The sequence below is a fragment of the Enhydra lutris genome, unplaced genomic scaffold (genome assembly GCF_002288905.1).
Source record: "Enhydra lutris kenyoni isolate GAN:26980312 unplaced genomic scaffold, ASM228890v2 scaffoldscaffold12, whole genome shotgun sequence".
Lineage (NCBI taxonomy): Eukaryota > Metazoa > Chordata > Mammalia > Carnivora > Mustelidae > Enhydra > Enhydra lutris.
Genome location: NW_019154096.1, coordinates 47,042,323 through 47,065,900, shown reverse-complemented (window position 1 = coordinate 47,065,900; position 23,578 = coordinate 47,042,323). Strand labels below are relative to the sequence as shown.

Below are 23,578 nucleotides of genomic sequence, written 5' to 3'. Positions count from 1 at the left end.
GATATTTCATAAAACCAAAGACCTATAAACACTACCCGTTGACTTCTAATATCGTATCTTTGGCCCAAGTCCCACATGCCTGCGTCCAACGGCCTACTTTCCATTGGCATCTTCTTGGGATCTCAAATTTATAACCCCTAAACAAAACTCTTGGTTCTCCCACCTGCCATTCTTCTAGTCGTTCCCATTTTTATGGCCTGGCCCGCCATCCAACCACTGTCAGGAGTCACCCTCGAATCTTCTCTTTTCCCCACGTTCTACATCCTGTCCATCAGTAAATCGTGCTTGCTCCCCAAAGTAGTCCTGAGATCCTTTCTCACAAACCCCCACGAAGGCCCATGAAGGCCACCTCCCCCTCTGACTTCCCTCTTGTTCCACTTCAGCAGCCGCCTAAATGGTTTTTGTTTGTTTGTTTTTTTGTTTTGTTTTTTTTTAATTCTTGCCCCTCAGGGCACCTGGGTGGCTCAGTGGGCTAAAGCCTCTGCTTTCGGCTCAGGCCATGATCCCAGGGTCCTGGGATTGAGCCCCGCATAGGGCTCTCTACTCAGCAGGGAGCCTGCTTCCTCCTCTCTCTCTCTCTCTCTCTGCCTGCCTCTCTGCCTACTTGTGATCTCTAGCTGTCAAATAAATAAATAAAATCTAAAAAAAAAAATTATAAAAAAAATAAATAAATTCTTGCCCCTCGAAGTCCATTTCCTGCACAGCAGCCAGAGTCACATTTAAAGATACAGTTTGGGTCCTAACAGTCTCCCGTTGCAGACTTCCAGTGGTTGTCCACTGAACACAACAAACTCCCTATGTGGCCTCCCAGACCCTACTCGGTCCAGCCTTGTACCTTCTCTGTTTTTTGTTTTTTTTTAAAGATTTTATTTATTTATTTGACAGAGAGAGAGAGAGATCACAAGTAGGCAGAGAGGCAGGCAGAGAGAGGAGGAAGCAGGCTCACCGCCGAGCAGAGAGCCCGATGCGGGGCTCGATCCCAAGACCCTGAGATCATGACCTGAGCCGAAGGCAGAGGCTTAACCCACTGAGCCACCCAGGCGCCCCCCCTTCTCTGGTTTTAATCAATGGGCTCCAGCAGGGCACCCCTCTATCCTGGCACAAAGGACAGTTTGTAGTTCAGTCAATAGTTTGCTTCCCCTACACCAAACGTCTTTCTCTCCCACAAGTACACCAGCCCCTTTACACCAGGACCAGTGTCTGCGAGGTCTGCAAAGCCCCACTCCCCTGGATTCAGATGGTTGGCTCTTTCTTGTGGTTTACCTTTTGGCCCAAATATCATCCCCCAGAAAGGTCTTCCTAGACCCCTCCCCACCCCATCCAAATAGCCATCATCGTCCTATTTTCTTCATGACGTTACTCCACACTCTATGGACTTCTATTTATATTATCTATGGACTTCTGTTTAGGGCTTCTCCCCCCACCAAACAGAAGGTAAGTAAGCTCCATAAGGGTAGGGGCCCTGGCTGTCCGACCACAGCATGCACTTAAGAGGACCTCTCAGGGGGATTAGTGAAGGGAATCTCTTATGCTTTCACATTCAATGTTTTGAATCATCCTATCTCCTCTCTGATTTCATGACATGGCTTTTCCTAAAGGGGTCCGTGGCATTTCTTATAAGTGAAAAACTAAAGTCACCTTTAATTATTCCTTAGAAATTCCTCAAGTGCTTTTGACATTAGTGAATGGTCTTGAGGCCTTGCACGTCTGGGGAGGGGAGTACCTAGATGGCCGTGACCCCTTCAAGGAGAAATCTGGGCCCTGGATCATTTCCAAGACTCATTCCAGAAACAAGCTTTACACATAAGAGATGGGATTGCTGAAGTTATAAATAAAAATTCATTAAACTCAATCATATTACAAACATACTGAAAAAAGTTCCTATTTAAAAGGAGCCACAGCAAAACGTTTTTATAAAGGGCAAAACTGTTATGCTGAACAATCACCCCTTAATTAACGGGTGCTATAAATGTGTGTTTGCATAGGTTATACTTTCTTGAAGCAGGCTACATGGATGTGACAGTCCTGGAAATTAACTCCCTTTGAATACATATTATGGTCTTCCAGAGGGTGATCAACTCTGCCTATGGAGAAAATTTAATTAGTTGGAAATAATAGACAGATCGTTTCTTCTGACAGACGTATCTGTAAACATGGCTCCCTTTTCCGGGTAGAAGAAACAGTGAAAAATTCTCCTCCATTCATTCCTAAACAGTGACATGTTATAGAGAATGGGGTTCAGGGCTGAGTTGGCAAATGTGAAGGCCACCACCCAGAAGAAGAGGGAAGGCCAGATGACCAGGTCTTGCTTGAAGTTCTGGATCAAGATGAGGAGGATGGTGATGATGATGGGGCTCCACATGATGAAGAAGGAGATCATGAGCAGGAAGAGGGTACGGAAGAGCCGGAAGTCCTGCTGGGACACACGGATGTGGTGGTTCTCCGAGTAAGCTAGATTCACCGTGAGCCTCTTCCTTGACGCCTTCGTGATCTGCAGAGACACAAAACAGAGCCAGACCACCACTTACTGAAGGATGTTGGGGGGTTCGATTTTGGAGGAGCAAAGTATCCATCCTTGGAATCTGCCATCCTTGCTGCCCTGGGACAATTTGGTTTTGGGACTTTGGGTTGGGAGCACGTGTCTCAGTAGCCTGGCAGCTGCCTGCGCTCAGGATGCTCTAGGGAAGTGGGGGAACTGGCCGACCCCCCTTCCCCGGAAAGAAGGCAGAAAGTCATCCATATCGTAAATAGAGTTGATGCAGAGAAGTGAAAAGGCTGAACTGGATGGTCTAGAAGGGAAATAAGTGAACAGAAGCACATTGCTATGGTCTGAATGCATCCCCCCGCCATGGTATTTTGTGATGGCAGCCCAAACCAGTAAGATGCACATCTTCCCTTGTATTTCTTTTCTTTTCTTTTTGAAAAAAATAAGTAAGTAAATGTATAAAAGCAGTATGTACAAAAGCAGTACAAACTCAACCAATATGATACCGACGCAGGTCAAATTAAAAATGTTAGGTCTGGGGGCGCCTGGGTGGCTCACTGGGTTAAAGCCTCTGCTTTCAGCTCAGGTCATGATCTCAGGGTCCTGGGATCAAGCCCCGCATCGGGCTCTCTGCTCAGCAGGGAGCCTGCTTCCCATCGCCCCCCACCCCCGGCCTCTCTGCCTGCCTCTCTGCCTACTTGTGATCTCTGTCTGTCAAATAAATAAATAAATAAATAAATAAATCTTTAAATAAAAATAAAAATAAAAATGTTAGGTCTGTGGCCTCTTGTACTCTTCATTTCCACTGGCTGGAAAAGACCGGTGACCAGGGTCCTGGATGTCCTTCTGGAAGTGATCTGCTCTCACACACATGCCTGGCCATGGGAACACCCATGTCTGCACTTCTGCTTTGCACACTCATGGGACCAAGCCACGCACCCAATTCTTAACCCTTCTTGTTCACTCATCAGCGTATATTGGTGCTCCTTGCATATCTGACCAGAGAGAAGGCCCCTCATTCCTGTTATCTTGTCAGTGGTTACAAAGGTTCCAGAGTCTGGCTGTACCAGGATTTATCCAGACTCCTACTGATGGGCATTTTATTTATTTTGCCTTTTTTAGGGGAAGGGGTACTGGATGAAATGGCAGCACACACCCCTGTCCATTTCCCCTCCCCTCCGGGTTGTTGGGTGGCACAGGGGCAGTGGAGATGGCATGAGGGTATGGCCAGTCGGGCAGAAAGTGTGCACTGAACCCCCACATTTGGTTCCTCTCCTTTACAGGAAAAATTGAAATGGATCCTAGTCTTGCCACAGGCCCTCGACGTGCAGGCAATGGAAGGCTGATGGAGATAGGAGGTTGCTCATTTGCTAAGACAGCTGTGGCCAGGAATCAGCCTGAAAACGATGCCTGGGTTGTGGGCCATTTGGGAATGATCACCTGATCAGTGGGATCTGTTGGCACCACCCCCAGCTACATGGAGATCGACCCACAGAAGGGGACTGTCCCCTCACAGGGGTGGTCATGTAAGGGACGATTCCAACAGCAGCCTCATCATTTGTGCTGTCCACATGGCTTGGCCAAAAGACTAGAGTTCCTCATACAGTGTCTTAGACATATTTTGGGGGGTGATGTTGATGTAAATTCCTATTTATCGAGCACTTACTATGTGCCAGGCCCTGTACATATCAGTTCTGTGACAGAGGTGCTTTGATGATCCTGATTTTACAGAGGAGAAAACAGAGCCTCAAAGAGGTTGAGGAACCTGCCCAGCCATACACAGCGAAGCAGTCACAAAGCTGGGTTTCAAAGCTGGGCCGTCTGACTCCAGCCCATGCTCTTAATCTTAAACTAGCTCCTTCCTACCCTCTACTATTTCCGCCAATGGAAATCCTCCTGCCTGACCTACAGCTCCAAGCTTTAATGCCAGCAAGACTGAGAAGGCTTCCTGGTTCATCTCCCACGTGGCATCCCGCCATGCTTTGTTTCACGTACTCACGTGGCCCTTGCCATGTGACCTGTGTCATGTGGTCGACGCTGCCACGTCATGGCTACCTCTGACCACCAGCGGACTACAGGCTCCCTGGGAGCTAGGCCACCTTGGGGCTTCTGCGACCCGGGGCTCCAGCAAGTGCCTGACTGTGACTGCGAGCAGACAGAGAAACGGGCTGACTCACGGTCTGAGTGGGTAAGTGGTTGGGTCTGTTTTTAGCGATGATTGATGCTTCCATTTCCTCTGCCTGTGATTCCCACAGCTTTCAGGGAGTGAGAAGAAAATGGGCTTATTATAATCTGGTGTGGCTCCTTGCTGCTCCCCTCCCCACATTTGATGATGAGACTAGTTAACTTTTACCCAGGCTTTAAAATGTCTTGTCATTGCACAGAACGCTTCATGTGTTTTAGGAGAAATTCAATGTTTGACTAACTTGAGGGTTAACTTTAATCCTTAAAACAGGCCTATGGGGTGGGTTCTGTCATTGCCCCATTTTAGAGACAAGAGATGGAGGCTCTGAGATGTGAGGGCTCGTGGTCAAGGGCGGGGCAGGGAAGCACACCTCAGGGGGTGGTGTCTGAGCTCTTCTCTGTGGGGCTGCGGGGAGAGAGGACAGTGTTCCCAGGAATGTGGTCCGTGGCCACCATGTCCAAGTCACCAGGCAAGTGCCTGGGCCCCTGTCAGATGCTCACTTTTGTGGGTCTGAGTGGGCCCGAAAACTGCACTTCTCACAAACTCACAGGTGGTCCTGCTGACTAAAACAATTTAGGACGACAGATTTGGGATTTTCTCCCAGTTCTTTGAAACTGTCCTTTTGAGACACACTGCCTTCACACCCATGTGAGGGTCCAAAGGGAAACTTCTCTCCACCTCACATCTCTGCCACTCCGTGCCTCCACACCATGGTTGCCAACGAGTGGGTGCAGGGGGACGTGGATCCCCACTAACACGGCTCAGGCCCAGGGGGTCGGCCCTCCTTCGGGGGCTCCTGTGTGAGGGCCGGATGTGGAGAAGGGGCTGCATGTTCACAACCTAACACCTTCATGTTTAGCTAAAACGGAGTTCCTTTCCCAGATGAGCGCTGAGATGGGGAGGGTTGTCCGCTTCAAGCCAGACACTCACTTGGCAAACATTTACTGAGCCCCTACCATGTGTCACGTACTCTTACAGGTGCTGCACAGTCAGCAAGAAAGTAGGGAGCCCTGTCCACCCTGCTTTCCATTCTAGGGTATACATGGAGAATGAGGATAGGGAACAAGAAATGTACAAATGGCCCACGGCTAGAAGCATCTCATCTCGCCATGGCAGTGGTTGGTTGCTGGGGGACAATGTAAACCAAGCTCCAAGAGCTAGCAGGGACCACCTCACTGAAGGCACTTGGGAGTGACCAGGAGACTAGTACTCTGGGAAAGTATTGATTGGAAAAATCCACCAAAGGTTGTATAGCACACTTGAGTCATGAGGAAAGAGGAAGGAGGGAAGGCAGAAGGGTGGGTAACGCGGCCCTGAGCTGGTGGAGCAGCTCCGGAAGGAAGAGCCCTGCTGAGGCCTGCTCTCAGTCCTTGCATCGGGCAGAAGCAGCCCCCCGGGGCAGGGACGTTAGAGCAGTGTTCCCCAAAGGAGATCCACAGGCCATCAGTGCAGAGAGATGCTCTGTGGGGAAAGGGGGTCTGTGGTCGGATTTGGCAGCGCTGCCTCCTCTATTCCTGTGTTGGAGACTCTCAAAGTACGTGAGCCTCATGGAGCCCCTCAGAAGTCCTGCAGTGAAGAAACCCATTTAGCCCTGATCAATCAGCATTTCCCAAACTCACGGGGTCATGGACCCCTTTTTTAACATCCAGCAGCCCATGGCACTCTAGAGAGGGCTTTCGGGGAGATGCTGCTTTAGAGGAATAAAAGATCAGGGTGACTTTAAAAAGGCACTACTCAGGCCCATACATGGAAACCGAGTCAAAGGCCATACTGACAGGTGAGAGGAGGGAAAGGGGAGGCGGGTAGAGTTACGTGTCCTCTGGCTTCTGATGATTTGCTAGTTGTGTCTCTAGGAAAACAGCTGATTAACACTGATGTTCAATTCATTTTACAGAGTTACGATCTTGACAGAAGAATCTCAGCTGAAAAGCTGATCCGATGTTTCTGAGTTATGAGTATCTTCAGTGGGAGAAAGGCGGGAGCGATGAGGGCCCGTGCAGACACTCCATCCATCTGGCAGCTTACCTGCTTCCAAGTTCCCTGCCTGGGAAACCCACAAGTCCAAAGCCGGGACAAACAGCACAGTCCCCCCGGGAAACAGGCAATAGTAAGTTTGGCTGGTGGGGTGGAAGGTAAATTTTTTTAAGTCTTGTATTTGCATTGGTGTGATTTTCAAAATCACAATGCTAGATCTCTTTCCAATTAAAGGCTAGCAGCCTGTTCAAATTTTTATCGTATCTACACCCTCATTTTATTGTGTTAAACAATCCACTGAGGCCTATCTAGCTCGACAAAACTGACGTCCACAGTAGTTAAATGACTTGCCTAAGGTCACACACTGATAAAGCTTGGACTAGGATCAGGGTCTTAGGACTTTTTGTTCAGTGATCTTCCCTCTGTGCAAAAAGAGACAGTACCATAGGCCCTTTCAGTGTGACCCAAAGTCTGCGTCTTCCTCATTCAGCGAGTGTTTACAGAGTGTCTACAACGAATAAGCCAGGCTCTGTGCTAGTCACGGAGCTACAGCAGGAAACAAAACAAAGTCTCGGTCCTCACGGAGTTGTAGTCTAATGAGCAAAACGGATGCTTTACAAATAAATACACATAAATGGAATACAACAGGGGTTGTAAGTCCACTGAAGAGAAATAAATCCAGGTAGTAAAGGACTAGAGAGTGATGAGGAGGGTCTCTGGGGAAGAGCCTTTTGAGCAGAGACCTTCTAGAGCAGGGGAGTGGCCCGCACAGAAATTGGGGGAATAGAGATAGAAGAGAGGAAATCACAGGTGCAAAGGTCCTGAGGCAGTCATGTCTTGGCATATATGAGGAAGAGCATTGTCTCTGACCTGTCTCCCAACAATCCTGCACTGTCCGAGCCATCGCCATTCTGCAGATGAGGGAGCTGAGGTTCACAGAAAGTAAGTATCTTGCCAAAGGCCACACAGCAAGGACTCAAAAACCCAGGTATTAAAAGAGCCCTTTCTTGTCTCCCTGTCTGCCTTTTGTGGCCCTTTCCTCTTCCCTCTCCTTCCCCTCATTCACTTCCTACCTCTGCAGGGCACTCAACTGTTTGCTGTGTGTTTTCACGCTGAGTTCCAGCACCACTCCCTTCAGAGTACCAGGGGTTCATAGCATTGAGCAACAGTGCCATTGTCCATCTGCCCCTCCCCTTCCCGGGTTAAAGCTCCTTCTGGATCAAGAATGTGACCTGCTCACTCTTGACCAATCTCCACTCCCCACCAACACACTGAATAGAATAGCTCCTTAGCAAACGTCTGAGGAATTAAAGTGTTGGACCCTGGAGCCAGACTGCTCGAGTGTAAATCCTGATCCTGGGGCTTTTACGCTGTGTGATCTTGGGCAAGTTACTCAGCCTCTCTGTGCATTGGTTTCCTCATCTGTAATTCTTAACAGGATTAAATGAATTTGTTCCTAACACATTGTAAGTATTTCATAAATATTTGTTAAATAATTTTTAAAGAATTCATTCTAAATTCTATCTTCCTCTTCCCCTTACTCCTTTTCTTTTAAGGTAATGACAGCTCGTACTGACATAGCATTCACACATGTTGGGTCCCCATTGCAAGCATGTTACAGACCTTAACTCCAGGCCTGAATCTGCCTCATACCCTTGAGCAAGCCCCAGGCTCAGTGTCACTGAAGCGGATCACAAGTCAACAGGTGGGGAAGAGTCTAGAGAAGAGCATGGCAGGCCATCTCCCACAGGACCCAGAATCAGCAGACCTGGATGGAGCTTGGCCTAGTTTTGGGTTCTGAGCATTTAAGAAGCTTACAGATCCTCAGCTGCAAAGAAAGGGCCATAAAAGTGCCCAGAGAGCAAGGCAAGACCTACAAGGCCCCACTTCAATAAGTTCATTTGCCAGATGACCTGTAATATGCGATAAAAACTGAGATTCAACAACTATAAACCTCCAAGAGGACTCAAGGTTTTGCATTAAACCTTCTGAGATGAGCATGAACACACGCCGTTTGCCTGCGGCGTGTGAATGGGCTGCATCCAGAGGTGGGAGCCAGGCCGGCAAGGTCCCCTCCATTGTCCCTGGACATACTCACTCTTCAAAGGTAGAGATCACTTCCTGGTTCAGCGTACTTTGGAAAAGCGCCTTCTCTGGAAGTGTGGGGTAGCAATTGGGAAGGAGCTTCTGGTAATGTTCTGTTTCTCATTTTGTTTCTGGGAGCTGCTTCTAGGAGTGAGGTCAGTTTGTGAGCTGTGCCTGTATGCTGGGTATGCTTTCCTGGATGTATGTTATACTGCAGTGAAAAGTTTTTTAGACACGTACATTCTCCATCACTCTACTGCTGTTTGTAATGGGATATCAAGGGACTCAATGCAAAGCCCATAAAATAAATTATGTCACATCCGTACAGTGGAACACCATGAAGCCATTAAAAATAATGAGGCAAGTGGGACACCTGGGTGGCTCAGTTGGTTGGACGACTGCCTTCGGCTCAGGTCATGATCCTGGAGTCCCGGGATCGAGTCCCGCATCGGGCTTCCAGCTCCACGGGGAGTCTGCTTCTCTCTCTGACCTTCTCCTCGCTCATGCTCTCTCTCACTGTCTCTCTCTCTCAGATAAATAAATAAAATCTTTAAAAAAAAATGAGGCAGAGATATAAAAACAAATATGGACAGATATTGCAATCTGGTGTTAAGCCGGAAAAGGAAATTACAAATAGTGTTATCTCAACTCTGAAACAAACAAACATTGTTTTGAACCATGACACATGGTTGCTATTTGACCATTTTATATGGTTTATCATATATATGTAACATATATACACACATGGCATCAAAGCATGTATATAGGTAAGTTTGTAAGAAAAATAACCTGAAAATGTACTTTGAACTGTTAACAGTGGAGTAGATGTTTACTTTCTGCATTATACATCTCTATATGTCTTTAATTTTTTATAATGAACTTTGTATTATTCTAGTGGTCAGCAAAATAATAAAAATCTTAATAGCAGTCACAAAAATATCACTTAAAAAAACACACACACACACAAAAACTCTTGCCCCACAGTGTTGCAGAGGGGCGGACCTGGGCAGGAAGCCAGGACTGGACTGGCGTGAACGCTAAGGTAACTTCCGACCTGGCAGGCCGGTTCTGTCTAAAACATCCCAGCCTCAGCAGAGTTCAGCTGTGGTGCTCGAAACACACATACCTGTAAAATTTTGGAGTAGCTGATCACAATGAGCAATCCTGGCACCAAGAAGTTCAAAGTTGCAAAGGACACATCCCAGGAGATTTCTCCGGCAATGCTGGGCCAAACCAGTGTGCAAATCGAAATCTCCTGTCACAAAAAGGAGGAGAACGTCATTTCCATGGTGGCTACTTATTTGGTTTTAGCTCAGTCCCAGTAGGAGGGTACCTGACGCCATTACACTGGTGTTAGCACGATACAGCTAAGATGACAGCACAGCTCAGCGTCCCCTCCCCTGCCCACACAAACAAGCTACGACTCACTTTTCTCCAACCCTCAGAATAACCACAGTCATCATGCCCATTCTCCAGGAGATGCAGCTGGATCCCGGCGTCACACACTGTTAACAGCTCAAGTTAGTTCCTGGGCAGGACTCCAGCCCCAGTGCTCTTTCCACTTGCCTGGACTAAGGGGCCAAGAGCCCTTGAGCCTTCTCTGCCAAGTCCCTCATTTTACAAATCACAACCTGAGCCCTAAGAGGTTACATAGATTGGAAATGACATGCTGCGCACAAGCATAGAGAAACAGGCACGAGGTTGCAATGCAGTCCACTGCGACTGCCGAAGGCACCAGAAACAATGTTAAGGCACGAAGGGTCATTTAAGGGACGTGGAAATGTCTAAAATGTGTCTAGCTGCATCAAAGAAAGCCGCGGCTCATCCCAAGACAATACTGAGGCCCAGACTTGGAAGCTCTATCCTCACGGGTCTCTCCCAAACAGAGTGGCACAGTACAGCCCCACACAGGTCTCCGGCATTCAAGATGGAAAAAACTACCAGAATGGGGCCGAACGTCCTGGTTGGTGATCGTGCTGCTGTCAGTATGTTGTGAATTTAAGAGTTTGACACTAATTACCAACCTCAAAACATGTGGTCACCTTATTACATAATTATCAGGAGCCGCCACAACAATTTCCTCCAAAGAATAAATAGGTCAACCAAAAGAGATCTGTCTGTCTGTCTGTCTCTCCTCCCAAACACAAATTTCCCATGTCGGCTTGACTGTAGGAATAAAACTATATAGAAATCAAGTTGTCCTAAACATGTCTAACACATAGAACAGGCTTTCAAGAGCACATCCTGTGTAAAAAGAGCACATTATTGACTTCTGGTGGACAAGGCATCTTAATGAATTATAGTCGTGGGATTTACTCATTCATTCAGCCAACATGTGTTGAGCCCTAAGCAAGGGCAAAGAACTTTTGTCAGAGACATCATAACTGGGTGCTCAAACTCAAAAACAAACGAAGAGGCCCTTCTTTTCCAGTACGGTATTAACAGAAAATAGTAAGTCTGATATTCACCGAGCGTTTATTCTATGCTAGGAAGCACTTTACATACATTATCTCATTGAAGGTTCACAACAACCATATTGAAATGCATGTTATTATTTTTCCCATTACACAGAGGAGAAAACTAAGGCTTAGAAACCTCTTCCTAAACCAAGAGCCTAAGACACTAAAGGTGTAGTTCTTTTTAATCATATAATATCTTCCCCAGAGAGCTAAGTGGTTATAAAAGAAATCCAGGGACCTACCAAGAAAACTCTTAAGGCAAGTCAAGGAGGGAAGAATGCTTTAATCGTATTTGTACCTTGAAAGGGGGGTGAGAATGTTGCTTCCTTTTCCTATCTCATTTAGATGGTTCAAAAATGTACTAGTAATTCCAAAAACTTGTTCCTCCATCCCCATCCCCACTGTCCATGCCTGAGGGGACAAAGTGCATTAGATCTCTCCCCATTGTGGTGACTGGAAAGAAATGTGTGTCTCTCAAGGAACTTCTGAGTACTGGCAGTGTGGTGATTATCTCGAGATGATCTCTGCCCGCCATGCCCTCAGTCTACTACGCTGGTGGGCAACACGGACCAGCAAATACACTGAAGCAGCGGTCAGAAGAGACGGATGCCAGCCCTGAATGCGCCTTGGTCTCTGATTTCTATACTTGAGCTAGGAAAATGTACAGGGAGGGCAGAAAAACAGACCCCAGAACCGTTTCTTAAAACCCCCAAAGGCTTCCACTTCTTTCCAAAAGCCTTCTTCAAAATGTCTGCTGAAATCTCTCCAGGCTTAACAGGATTTTATAGAATGTGTAACAATAGAGCCAGATGTTCTCCCTACGGTAGGAACAAAGAAGTCGATCCCCAAACACTCTGCCTGTATTAGCCCCGGGCTGCTGAGGAAAATGCATAGGTGTGAATGGACAGACACCTATGCACACATCCCTGCCCACGCCCACACACGTATGCGTAGACAAAAGACTGAAAGGATACATTCTGGAAAATTAAGTGTCCATTTCTAGGTGGGACTCATTATTTTTGCTCTTTTGGCTTATCTGAATTTTCTAGAATGTGCCCATATTAACTTAGAAAAAAATGGCGGTAAAAGTCCATTTTTAAAAGAAATGAGGATCAAACGTTAAACACAGATTACCATGCCAGTTTAGCAAACCTAACCAGCTATTCTTTCAAGAAAAACAAGGAACTCATCCAGGAAGTTCCCCCAGTTTCATGACTGATGAAGACGCTCCTTTACCGTCATGGAACTCACTCCAGGCACAGAGTGTGAGAAGGAAATAAGATACGAATTTTGCACAGCACCCCCGTGCGTGACGGAAGAGAAAGTGTGGCTGGCCCGTGTGGACTTGAATGACGGATTTATAGGCTCTTTAGAAAGCTATATATGGTATGAAGTGCAGTGTTTATTCTCATTAGAAAATCTAACAACAGGCACCAGGCCCACAGTCAGAGAGCTGGCCTGGTATTATAATTCTGTTTTTGTGGGGAAATCTGACTTATGTTATTTTGATCCTACGTATTCTCTCCTGAGCTGTAACTTAGGAGGTAGCGTGGCCGTAAGTCGGCTCTGGAAGGTGGAGACGTGAATCTTATAATATTCTCTATACTTTTCCTGCACATTTGAAATGCTTCCTGATTTTAAAAAAGGAAATTTGAAACCCAAAGGGCGAGGCCTGCTTTGTTGCTGAGCTACAGAAGCAGGGCTAGCCAACTCAATGGCTGTCCTTTAATTGGTTTGTTCAACCACTCCTGACTCGAGCCCTGGTGTCTGCCACAGTGAGAATGGGCAAGGTGAGGCCCCTGCCCTCAAGGGGGCCCTGATGTGCTCAGGGAGAGAGAGAATCGTAAGAAACTTCAATATAGGGCAGCGAGCCCCAGTGCCCAGAGCTACCGGGGACAGGTGAGCACAGTCACAGAGGACAGCACCAATCCGCAGGGGTTGTGTCCGCTGTGCCTGGAGGGATGGGGCTTCAGTCAGAAGAACAAGGAGGCTGGAGCTCAGCGTTGGGACCAGGAGGGAGGAAGGCAGAAGGCCACATACAAGGGTGAAGTGTGGTTAAGGGTGACTTGTATCCCCAGCCCAACCTCTACCTCCTCCTGGCAATCTCATCCATTTCCATGGCTTCTTTTCCAAGACACTGCTGCTTTTTCCAGCCCTGTCTTCTCCTGAACCCCAGACTGGCCCCTGTGCCCTGAGGACATCTCTGAGGGATGCCTCACAGGCATGTCAAGCTCTGATGTCCCACCCCAGAAGGCTCCGTCTCCCACCATCACTGACTCGGGGCATGGAGTCACCATTCCCTATGCTGCCAGCAACCTGAGTGTGGGCTTTCTGTTGTCTCCTTCCTCCCTCCCCACTCAGAGGGAACCTTTAAGTTCTGCCCTACTAGCTATTCAACAGACCCCTGTATCTCAGTCTCGCTGGCGAACCCCTCCCAGGCCAGGCCATCTCTCACCTCATAAGTCCAAACTCCCTCAAGGGGCATACCTGGCCTTCTCCATCTGGCCCCACCACCCTTCCAGCACCATGTCTTGCCAACACATGGGTTGTCATGCCTGCAATGTCCCTCCAATTCCCGACATCCATGGGGATAGCCAACTGCCTTTCATCTTCATCCGCAGCTAAGATATCACTCATTCTCTTCTAAGAAGACTCCCCTGTGGATGGGGCATCTATCTCTAGGCACTGCTCAAATGCGGACCCCTCTCCACCCTGGCTGACTTATTTGAAATGCCACCTGATGCCAGCTGTTTCCTGTCAGCTCCTCTAATGATGCTTCTCGGAGTAATCCTGAGGATCCCTTTGTAAATCATTCTCCCTGTTCCACCTCTTCGAACAAAATGGAGGACTTCAAGATCACTTTAAGGAAGTGGGAAACCCAGTGAATATCCCCTTGCCTACCAGCTTCCCAACAGAAATGGAAGAATTTATCAATGCAAGAGAGGAACTTTCTTGTGTCTTAAAGGTATCCTCTAATAATACCAAAGGCAAGCAAACTGTGTTTTTCTCCTCAGCCAATTCACACTCAGCAGAGACACGATGGCGTTCCGGCCTGGTATTAAATTGGAGCAGGCAGAGCTGTAAGACAGAGGGCTCCTAAGGAAGTATGAACTTGTGGGAAAAGTCATGGGGAGAAAGACAGCCCCGGGCTAAATTCTAGTTCCATCTCTTGCCTGCTCTGTGACTTCAGGCATTTCCCTCTTCGGAAAATGAACATACCAACACCTATTCATAGGGTTTCTGTGAGAACCCAACTGGGCCAGGGTCTGAGACCACCAACATTGTCAATCCGTGCACCTCCTTGAACAGGATGCCATCTTGGTCATGTGACTCGTGGTGCGGGCAGCGGGGAGGGGTGCTCGGTAAATGTTTATGCAGTGAACAGGCAGCACATTCTGGCCAGGGTGGACAGTCCCCCCAACCTGCCAATAAGAGTCAGTGCCCTAGCAGAGCCACAGCACACAGAGGCAGGAATCCTGTTGGAACAGGCTGAGTTGAGCTGGCTGAGATGTCTCTGTTGCTAGAATGTGCCCACCCTCTTAAAATGGCAGTCTATTATTTTACGGCAGTCAGAAGAATTACACCATTTAAAGAATGTTTAAAGTATTTATAACCAAAGATAAGGAAACTAATAATAGCTACCAATTCTTGAGTGCTTAACTCTGTATGTGCCAGGCGTTGGCCCACTCACTGAACCCTGGTCCCCACGGCAATTCTATAAGGCTCTACTGTCATCATACCCATTCTGCAAACAAGGAAAGGAAGATACAGAGGTGGGGAGCACTTGTCTCTGTCACACAGCTCCTAAATGCCAGAGATGGGATTTAGACTCAGAATGCTGGACTCCAAAGCCCACACTCTGAATACGGAATTAGCTAGCATTTTTAGCATGTCTATCATTTCATCCTCCCTACAGGGAAGATTGAGGGAGGCTGGTCACCCTGGACTGGGAGGCACCCACTGCCCAAATGGACGAAGGCACTCATGTTCCCGTTTTGGGGAGCTGGGGCACTAAACTGGCAGAAGGCTCTGTGAGGCACTGTTTCCCTAGCCCACGCTCCTCAAGAGGAGGCGGCCAGTGTGTGCTTGAGGTTACAGAGTTCCCTCAGCCGGTGGTTTGAGTCGGAAAGAGTCCCCCATCAAAAAACCTCCGTATTTAGTGTCCAAGTAGGAAGGGGCGGGCAGAATCTACAGACAGGAAGCTGGGAATAGAGGATTAAGAAAACAAGCTTTTGCTAATTTTAAATGTGAGACTCTCTTCAGTCTAGCCTAGATCCTTCTGTCTCTCTTTTTTTTTAATGGCCACATTCTTTTTTTTTTTTTCTTTCCCTGTTTCTCATTCTTTTCAACTTATTTCTTCAATCCCTGAGCCTCAGTTTGCTCACCTATAAAATGAATTGTTTCCTCCATGCTCAGGTCACAGCCCTTGAGGAACTGGGCAGTTTTTCCGTTTCTTGGCTTATTGGCAGGTGCATGTGTTGGGAAAAGACAAAGAGGATGGAGAGTTCAAAAGGACCATCTGGTTTTTTTCATGACAAGCTCCCTTGCTCCATCTCTACTAATTTCAGGGCCAACGGATTGCGTCCAACTCACCTAGCTCTCAGTCTCCTGAGGTGCTTCTGAAGTGCTCTCCCAGTGGCTTTGCCCAATCCCTCCCCAAAGGCTCTATGACCAAGAAGATGTTTCTGCATTAATACAAGAGGGGTCTGCATGCCCACTCCAAGGGAGAACCATGACATAAGTCTCCATGGAAGCCCCTCACAGCTCAGTTCTGGTCATCCGGGGAGTGCCGTCGGGGACTCCGACCATGCAGACACCCTACCAGAGGTAAAATACAGAGTCACAAAACAGGGCAGTTCCTCCATCTGAGCGAAGGCCTTCTCGCTCAAACCACCACCTGTGTCCACGTAGGCAAGCAGTTTTAGTCTGGGAGGGGACAAGGGCCTCACTTTTTACTGCTATTTGCCAGTTAAGTCTAAGGGTACCTAAACTAAAACAGTTGTAAAAGGGAGAAGCGCAAGGTACATGTCTGGGAACCTAAGATATCCTGAAGATATATTCTATTTGATCTGTAATTTCCTAAGTGTCATTTTTTTTTTTCTGTAAGGAAAGAAAAAAAACGGGGAAAAGTCCCTCAAGTTCTGTGAAAAATACAGAAACGCTGTTATTCAGTGAGAGAATAACTTAAAAAAATCAAAAGACTGATGGCAAAACCTAGCCTCCAGCTGATCCAGTGGGTCTGGGGTGAGGCCTGGTCTTACATTTATTTTTGAAGCATCTGAGTGACCCACTTTGATTCTCTAGTACATCTGGGCTGAGGAGGACAGGATTGCCCACTAGGTTAGGGTCCTTGGTCTGCTATGCTGATGGCACCCTGATGGGCAAGCTTGGCAATGGGCACGCTCAGCTGAACCCCGCCATCCTGGCCCCCACTTGAGGGGGCATGGCCACAGGCGTCCATGTTCTTTGATCAAGTACCACAGGCCTGACATGGTTCCTGCCTATTAGTCATTCAAGGCCTTAAAACAAAACAAAACAATCAAACAAAAACCCCACAATGTATTCCATGCAAAAAGTAAACAATTAGGAAAGAGGCTTTTAGGTCTGATTTGTGTTCAAAAGAGATAGAAGAGAGAGAGAGAGAGACCGCTTACATGGGATGCAGACTTCTCCTCACATGCCATTAAAAGGCTTGTGTAAGAGACAGGTCTGGGAGACCCCCTGAGAAGCCCACATCTGCATCAATGCCCCAGAGCACATACCCAGGAAGGCATCCTGTGCTCAGACTACACCCACCTCTGCAGCAGGAAATCTTCCCCCAGGTCACATCTCACCTCCCTTCCTACCTTCCTACCTTCTCACTTCCTTCTGGTCACTGTGCAGGCCTGTCTTTGGAACTGTGGTTTGTGACAGTTTTGCTCAGGCCAGAAAACCAGTGAGTTGTAGAGAAAGGGAGGGGTGGGAAAACCCGCTTAGGGGCAACCCCTGGAGAGGCTGAGCCCAGAGCAGGACTCACACCTGCCTTTATAAAGGGCGCACAGACTTATGTTCTTTCTCTGTCCCTCCCTATGAGGCACAGAAAACCTAGCCCACTGGGAAGACAGCCAGAACCCTGGCCACTGTCCACCCGGCCGGCCCCGAGGTGCCGCATCCGGGACTGAATCTCGGCACACAAACTCCGCAACAGCGCAGTGGGGCAGCAGCAGGAACAGACGGGGACCACAATTTTGGACCGTGATTCTGGACTGCCCAACCCGAGTGGACCCAAGCCAATGTCATGCACTGCCCGGAGAACTTTTTTTTTTTTTTAAGGTCATGGACCCCCACAAAGATCCTAACGACAACTCTGAACACACAGCTCAGAAGAAAGCTCATCTCCCAGCCTCCGGAATCTGCCGAACATTTGGGCGCTCAGGATGCTCTGAAGCCACCCACCATGCAAGGCTCCAGGCAAGATCCTGTGATGTAGTCCAATCCTTCTATCTCGCAGTTGGAAAAGCTGAGGCCCGGGGAAAGTATTACAACACCCCTAGTGGCAGCATTGGGTCTGGGGCCCCTGGGTCTCTGCTGCCCTTTCTCCCTGGCTCTGCTCCGGGGTTCTCAAAGCAGGACCCTCACCCAGCTAAGGCTGAAAGTGCAGAGCAGGCTCTCAGCTCCTCCTCGCACTTAGGATGAGATGTCCCGAGCAAGTCATTATGAGCTTCCTCATACATCAAGTGGATGTGCTAGTCCGAGCACGCTAGCGCCCATCCTGCGAGAGAGCAGATTTCAATATACACGAGTGCCATTAGCCATTCCGGATCCTCGAAGTTCCATCTGGTTGGCTCCTACACTCCCCCCTATTGCACTAACCTCAACATAAAGAGCGCACTTTGCAGGCATTTGGGGGACTCTATTTACAAGGCTTTGAAGGGCCTTTACAGGACCTAAGTCGCTGCAGTGAAATTCAAGAGCTAAAACTTCAGAGCACTGGGCACAGGGACACAACGATTAAACGCAACAAATTGCCTGTTCTCGTTCTGTTGTTTTTGGTTACTCATTGCCCCAGGTCATCGCTTCCGTGGGATCCGCGCTCGCCAGCCCGCCCCACACACCTGCCTGGCGCGCACCGCCCGGCGCTCACCTGGTCCTGGCCGGAGGGCCGCTGGGGGACCACGCGGAAGAAGACGCAGAGGGGTAGAGCGGACAGTGCCGAGTAGCCCCAGATGAGCGCCAGCAGCGCGGCCCTCGCCCGCCGCCCCAGACCCCGCATGCCGCGCTGCAGGCGAACGATGCACACCATGCGCTCCAGGCTGACGGCCGCCAGGGTGAGGATGGTGACGCTGCCGCTCAAGCTCATCACGTAGAAGAGCAGGTGGCAGGCGACCGGGCCCAGCAGCCAGGCCTCGGTCCATCGCACGGCCAGCACGGGCGGGATGGCGCTGGTGAACAGCAGGTCGGCGCAGAAAAGGTTGAGCACCAGGCAGGCGGTGTTGCCGCGGCGCCGTCGGCGCGCCACCAACACCAAGGCGCACACGTTGCCCAACAGCGACACCGCAAAGATGAGCGCCAGCACGACCGTCTCCACAGCGGTCAGCACCAGCCAGTGGTCGCCCTTGACGTCGGAGAAGAATGGGAAGCGGGTGCGGTTGGCCCGCTCCAGGCTGCGCGGGGATCCGGTGCCCGCCGCCTGCGCGCACTCGGGGGACATGCCGGGCGCCCGGGCGGCCCGCAGCAGTCTGCGAGCGCGCTCATCTGGGAGGCGACTGAGCGCGAAGGCAGGGAAAGAGAGAGGGAGGCGGTTGCGACATCTCCCCTCTGGCCCCCTCCCGCCGCAGGAGCGCCGGCGCTGGGCGTTGCGCACTGAGCCCGGGGCGCGCGGGAACGAGGAAGTGCCAGGCGTCGCGCTGGAAACACCCGGGCTAGGCGGTGGCCTCACGCTCTGGGACTCATGGGGGAGAGCTGGAGGGGCCGGGAAACCCCACCTAGAGAAACCCCTGGAGACCCTGCAGGGCCTCCCCAGTTTTTGTAGTCCTCCAAGGGTACTCTGTGTGTGAAACCCTTAATGCATTGAAGTAAAATTGATTTAGGAGTGTCAGAGCTGGACTTTGGAGATCATTTGGGAGATGAGTGTTGTTCTGACTTATCAAAGAAGCCCTATCTAGGGGACTGGGGGTAGATTCCAAAGCACTTTGCAATGGGCCCAGATCTTTTGGGGGGAGAGAGAATCGTTTATCATTGCTTACTAACATGTGACCTAGGCTAGATTATTTTATTTCTCCTTTCCCCAGGTGTTTTTTTTCCATCTATAAAATGGGAATAAAATATCTCATAGGTAATTGCAAGGATCATATAAAGAGATGAACACTGGGCACATAGTAATTGCTCCTGAAATATCATCAATTATTAGTTACTATAATAAAAATGTATGTACATTTTGCATTCTGAACAACGAGCAAGGATGCAAAAATGCTTTCACATAAAAAGAGTGAGGTCCCAAAAATCTTGAATAAGCTTGGCACCCCAGAAAGACAGACATTCCACACTTTTCAGACCGACACACAGGCTGTGAATGTGTCTGAGACACCATGATTTGAGAACCACTGGGCAATCCAGTCCCCTTACAGATAAGGAAACAGGCATAGGGAGAAGCCGCTTGTCCAAGCTGGTCCCTGGGTAGTGATAAGAGCAGTGCCATCCCCTACCCTGTATCTTTCCACCACCCCCACAGTGTCTAGTTTTCTGTTATAGTCAGTTAGGCAGTATGAGAAAGAAAAATGTGCTTGTGGCCCTAGACCCAGTGACACTTCCCTGGCCGGCCACCTCCCCCAACACCCCCCTCCCCTTTGCCATACTCCCAGGCCTCTCCCAGCGGCACCTTAGGTCTGTGTATTTATTCAGGGCTTGGCACACCAGCCTGAGGTGCTGCCTGAGGAGGGGATGCAGTCTGCTTATCACTGTGTCCTGTGTTGACAGTGTGACCTCTGACCCGAAGAGCAGATTTCATGTCCGTGGAAGATATTCAACTGGAAACTTGAGGAAAGTCAAGTTGTAAAACAACCAGTTTGCTTCCTGACGCTGTTGAAACGGGGCAAGAGATTGAAAGAAAGGGACTCATATGGGATTTAGCAACTGTCTGGGGTCAGGGTCTATTCTTTCTTTGTGTGAGGGAAAAGAGAGCTGGGTGTGTGGGAGGAGGACAGAGAGGGTTGGTGGGGGCAAGGGGTGGATTCCATTAGCAAGGGCTCATGTGCCACGGGGACAGGACGGGTTTCCCCAGAGTGAGCGACCAGGGTGGGATGGCTGGGTCAGAAGGCCTTCTCCATCATTACCCTCCAGGTTGTTCCAATGGCAAAATAGTGAGTGCAAAGTTTCCCAAATTTTCTACTTTTACATTGCCTTCATGGTACCCCCAAGCCAAAAGAAATACCCGACAGTTTCATTTACTAAGCAGCTGGGTCCAAAAGACTTACTAAGACTTTATGTCCTAAGAGCTTAGTAGCCATCTGGGAAAATAAACATGAATGAAAAAAATAATTTTCTGTTTCATTCTTAAATAGACACAGTGACTTCCTAATGGGATGGGCGCACCTGTTGAGCGCCACAGAACTGGGAATCATACTGGACACTGCTCTCATTTCCTGCTCCACAATGATTTTCATGTGTCTGCTTTTTATCACAGTAACCCCTGAAAACTGGCTTTGTAAGTGGGCTCTAGGCTGAAACCGTGAACAACCTAGAGCTGGTAGTTCTTGCGGCGTCCAGTGGATATCAGGTAGCCCTGTGTTTCCCCGTGCGCCCAAGCATCAGCAGGCATGTGGCGAAGAACACAGGCTTGGAAACTCACCTGCCAAGATCAGAATCCTGACGGGGGCGCGTGGGTGAGTCAGTCGGTTAAGCGTCTGCCTTCAGTTCAGGTTCCGATCCCAGGGGTCCTGGGTTCTGGCTCCCTGCTCAGGGGGGAGTTGGCTTCTCCCTCCTCCTCTGCCCTTCCCCCCTCCCCCTGCTCATGCTCCCTCTCTCATTCTCTCTCTCTCAAATAAATAATTAAATAAAAACTTTTTTTTTTTTTTTTTTTAAGAATGCCGACTATATAACTCACTAGCTTCTTGTGTCTCAGTCTTCTGTATCTAGAAAGGGTATAATAAAAAGTACTGATCTCTTTGGGTCTTGAGGGGATTAAATGAAGTTCCTACACATAAAGTACTTAGCACACTAGTCATCCAGGGCTAAACGATGTTTGTGGACTTAAGGACTGACCACACATCCTTGTTTGCTGAGACAGTCTCTGGTTATGAAATTATTATTAGAACACTCTTTTCCTCTCAAATTGCCCTGGTTTGAAGGATACATTCTGTGGCCATCCTACATTTACGTTTACCATGGGGTGCTCATCAAGTCGCCACGGAGCTGGGATTTAAATTTAAGTGGTCTGACCTCAGGGCCCCTGCTCTTAACCACCAACATACACACACACACACACACACCTGCAGCTGCAGAGACATCAGGAGACCTTTTGGTTGTCACAACTCAGGGGTTGCCGCTGGCATTCAGTGGGTCAGGGAGAGGCCAGAGCTGCTGCTGGACCTTGTCCAAAGCACCGGACAGCCCCACAATAAAGAATCGTCTAGCCCCCAAATGCCAGTAGTGTTGAGATTAAAGACCCCTGTAGCAGAGGTGTTGGCTCACCAGGAGGGACCTCCTGCTGTTGATGTCTGTTGTAAGGTCCCACCTGGTGGCAACAGTTAGAACTGGTATTATTTTCCTGGTAGGGGGTTCACGGAAACTCTGAAATCCCTCAGACCAAACCACAGGTGAGACCTGGCTTGGGGCTCTGGCCCCAGGTGCACAAAGCTGTAAAATATCCTCGGTACACGGGACAGGGTGTGAAGTCATCAGGGTGGACTAACCTCAATAGTTCCTGGGAATCAAGACAGCCGGTGACTGCAGCTGGGCCCTCGTTGTGAGAGCGGTATTTATTGCTCATGGTTGTTAGTTACGATTATTACTGTGACTTGGTGAGATAGTTTGAAATCATGATGACCCCAGTTTTGACCTTTTTTCTCAAGATTACTTTAGCTATTTGGATCCTTTGTGGTTTCATACACATTTTAGGATTATTTATTCTATTTCTCTGTAGTTCATCATTGGAATTTTGATAGAAAGTATATTGAATCTGTAGATCTCTTTGAGTAATATGGACATTTTAACAATATTAATTCTTCCATTCCAGAATATCTTTTGTTTTTATTATGTACCCCAGGGGTAGAGGTCTGTGAATCCTTAGGCTTACACATTTCACAGCACTCACCATAGCACACACCCTCCCCAATGTCCATCACCTAACCACCCTCTCCCTACCCACCCCTCCCCCCAGCAACCCTCAGTTTGTTTTGTGAGATTAAGAGTCTCTTATGGTTTATCTCCCTCCTGATGCCATCTTGTTTTCATTTCTCCCTCCCTAACCCCTACAACCCCCCACCCTGCCTCTCAAATTCCTCCTATCAGAGAGATCATATGATAATTTTCTTTCTCTAGTTGACTTATTTCACTCGGTATAATACCCTCTAGTTCCATCCACGTCGTTGCAAACGGCAGGATTTCGTTTCTTTTGATGGCAAACAGAGGATATCTTTCCATTTATTTCTGTCTCCTTCAATTTACATCATGAATGTCTTGTAGTTTTCAGTGTGTATAGGTTTTTCCACTCCTTGGTTAAAGTTATTCCTAGATAATTTATTCTTTTTGATGCAACTGTTAATGGGATTGTTTTCTTAATTTCTCTGATATTTCATTGTTAATACATTAAAACGCAAGAGATTACTTTATATTGATTTTGTATCCTGCAACTTTACTGAATTTGTTTATTCGTTCCATCAGTTATTTTTGGTGAAGTCTTTAGTGTTTATATAAAATAATGTCTTATGCAAATAGGAACAGTTTTACTTCTTCCTTTTCTATTTGGATGCCTTTTATTTCCTTTTTTCTGGCCAGGGCTTCCAATACTATGTTGAATAAAAGAGGTCTTGCTCTTGATATTACAGGAAAAGATTTCAGCTCTTCACCATTGAGGATGATGTTAGCTGTGGGCTTGTCATAAGTGGCCTTTATTATGTTGAGGGACATTCCTTCTATACCCACTTTGTTGACAGTTTTTTCTTTTTTATCATAAGGATGTTGGATTTTGTCAAGTGCTTTTTCTGCACTATTGAGAGGATCATATCATTTTTATCCTTCATTTTGTTAATGTGGTGTATCATATTGATTGATTTATGGATATTGACCCATCCTTGCATCCCTGGAATAAATGCCACTTTTTATGTATTGTTGAATTTGATTTGGTAATATTTTATTGAGGATTTTTGCATCTATGTTCGTCAGAATAATGTCCTGCAATTTTCTCTTTTTGTG

The 23,578-nt window shown here is 48.1% G+C and overlaps 1 protein-coding gene across 2 annotated transcripts; it reads right to left on the bottom strand.

Annotated features, from left to right (window-relative positions):
- Positions 1 to 1,818: 1,818 nt before the first annotated feature.
- On the bottom strand, positions 1,819 to 18,929 carry LOC111145279 (free fatty acid receptor 4). 2 transcript variants are annotated; one of them, XM_022500109.1, is made up of 5 exons: positions 18,312 to 18,912; positions 9,856 to 9,984; positions 5,137 to 5,180; positions 4,621 to 4,630; positions 1,936 to 2,491 (listed from the first exon to the last, which is right to left on the bottom strand). In XM_022500109.1, exons 1-5 carry the CDS (start codon positions 18,876 to 18,878, stop codon positions 2,102 to 2,104), a joined length of 1,140 nt encoding a protein of 379 aa, XP_022355817.1. In that variant the 5' UTR covers positions 18,879 to 18,912; the 3' UTR covers positions 1,936 to 2,101. The 2 variants fall into 2 exon arrangements, with proteins under 2 accessions (XP_022355818.1, XP_022355817.1); XM_022500110.1 differs by lacking the exons at positions 4,621 to 4,630; positions 5,137 to 5,180 and having other exon boundaries at positions 1,819 to 2,491; positions 18,312 to 18,929.
- Positions 18,930 to 23,578: the final 4,649 nt, after the last annotated feature.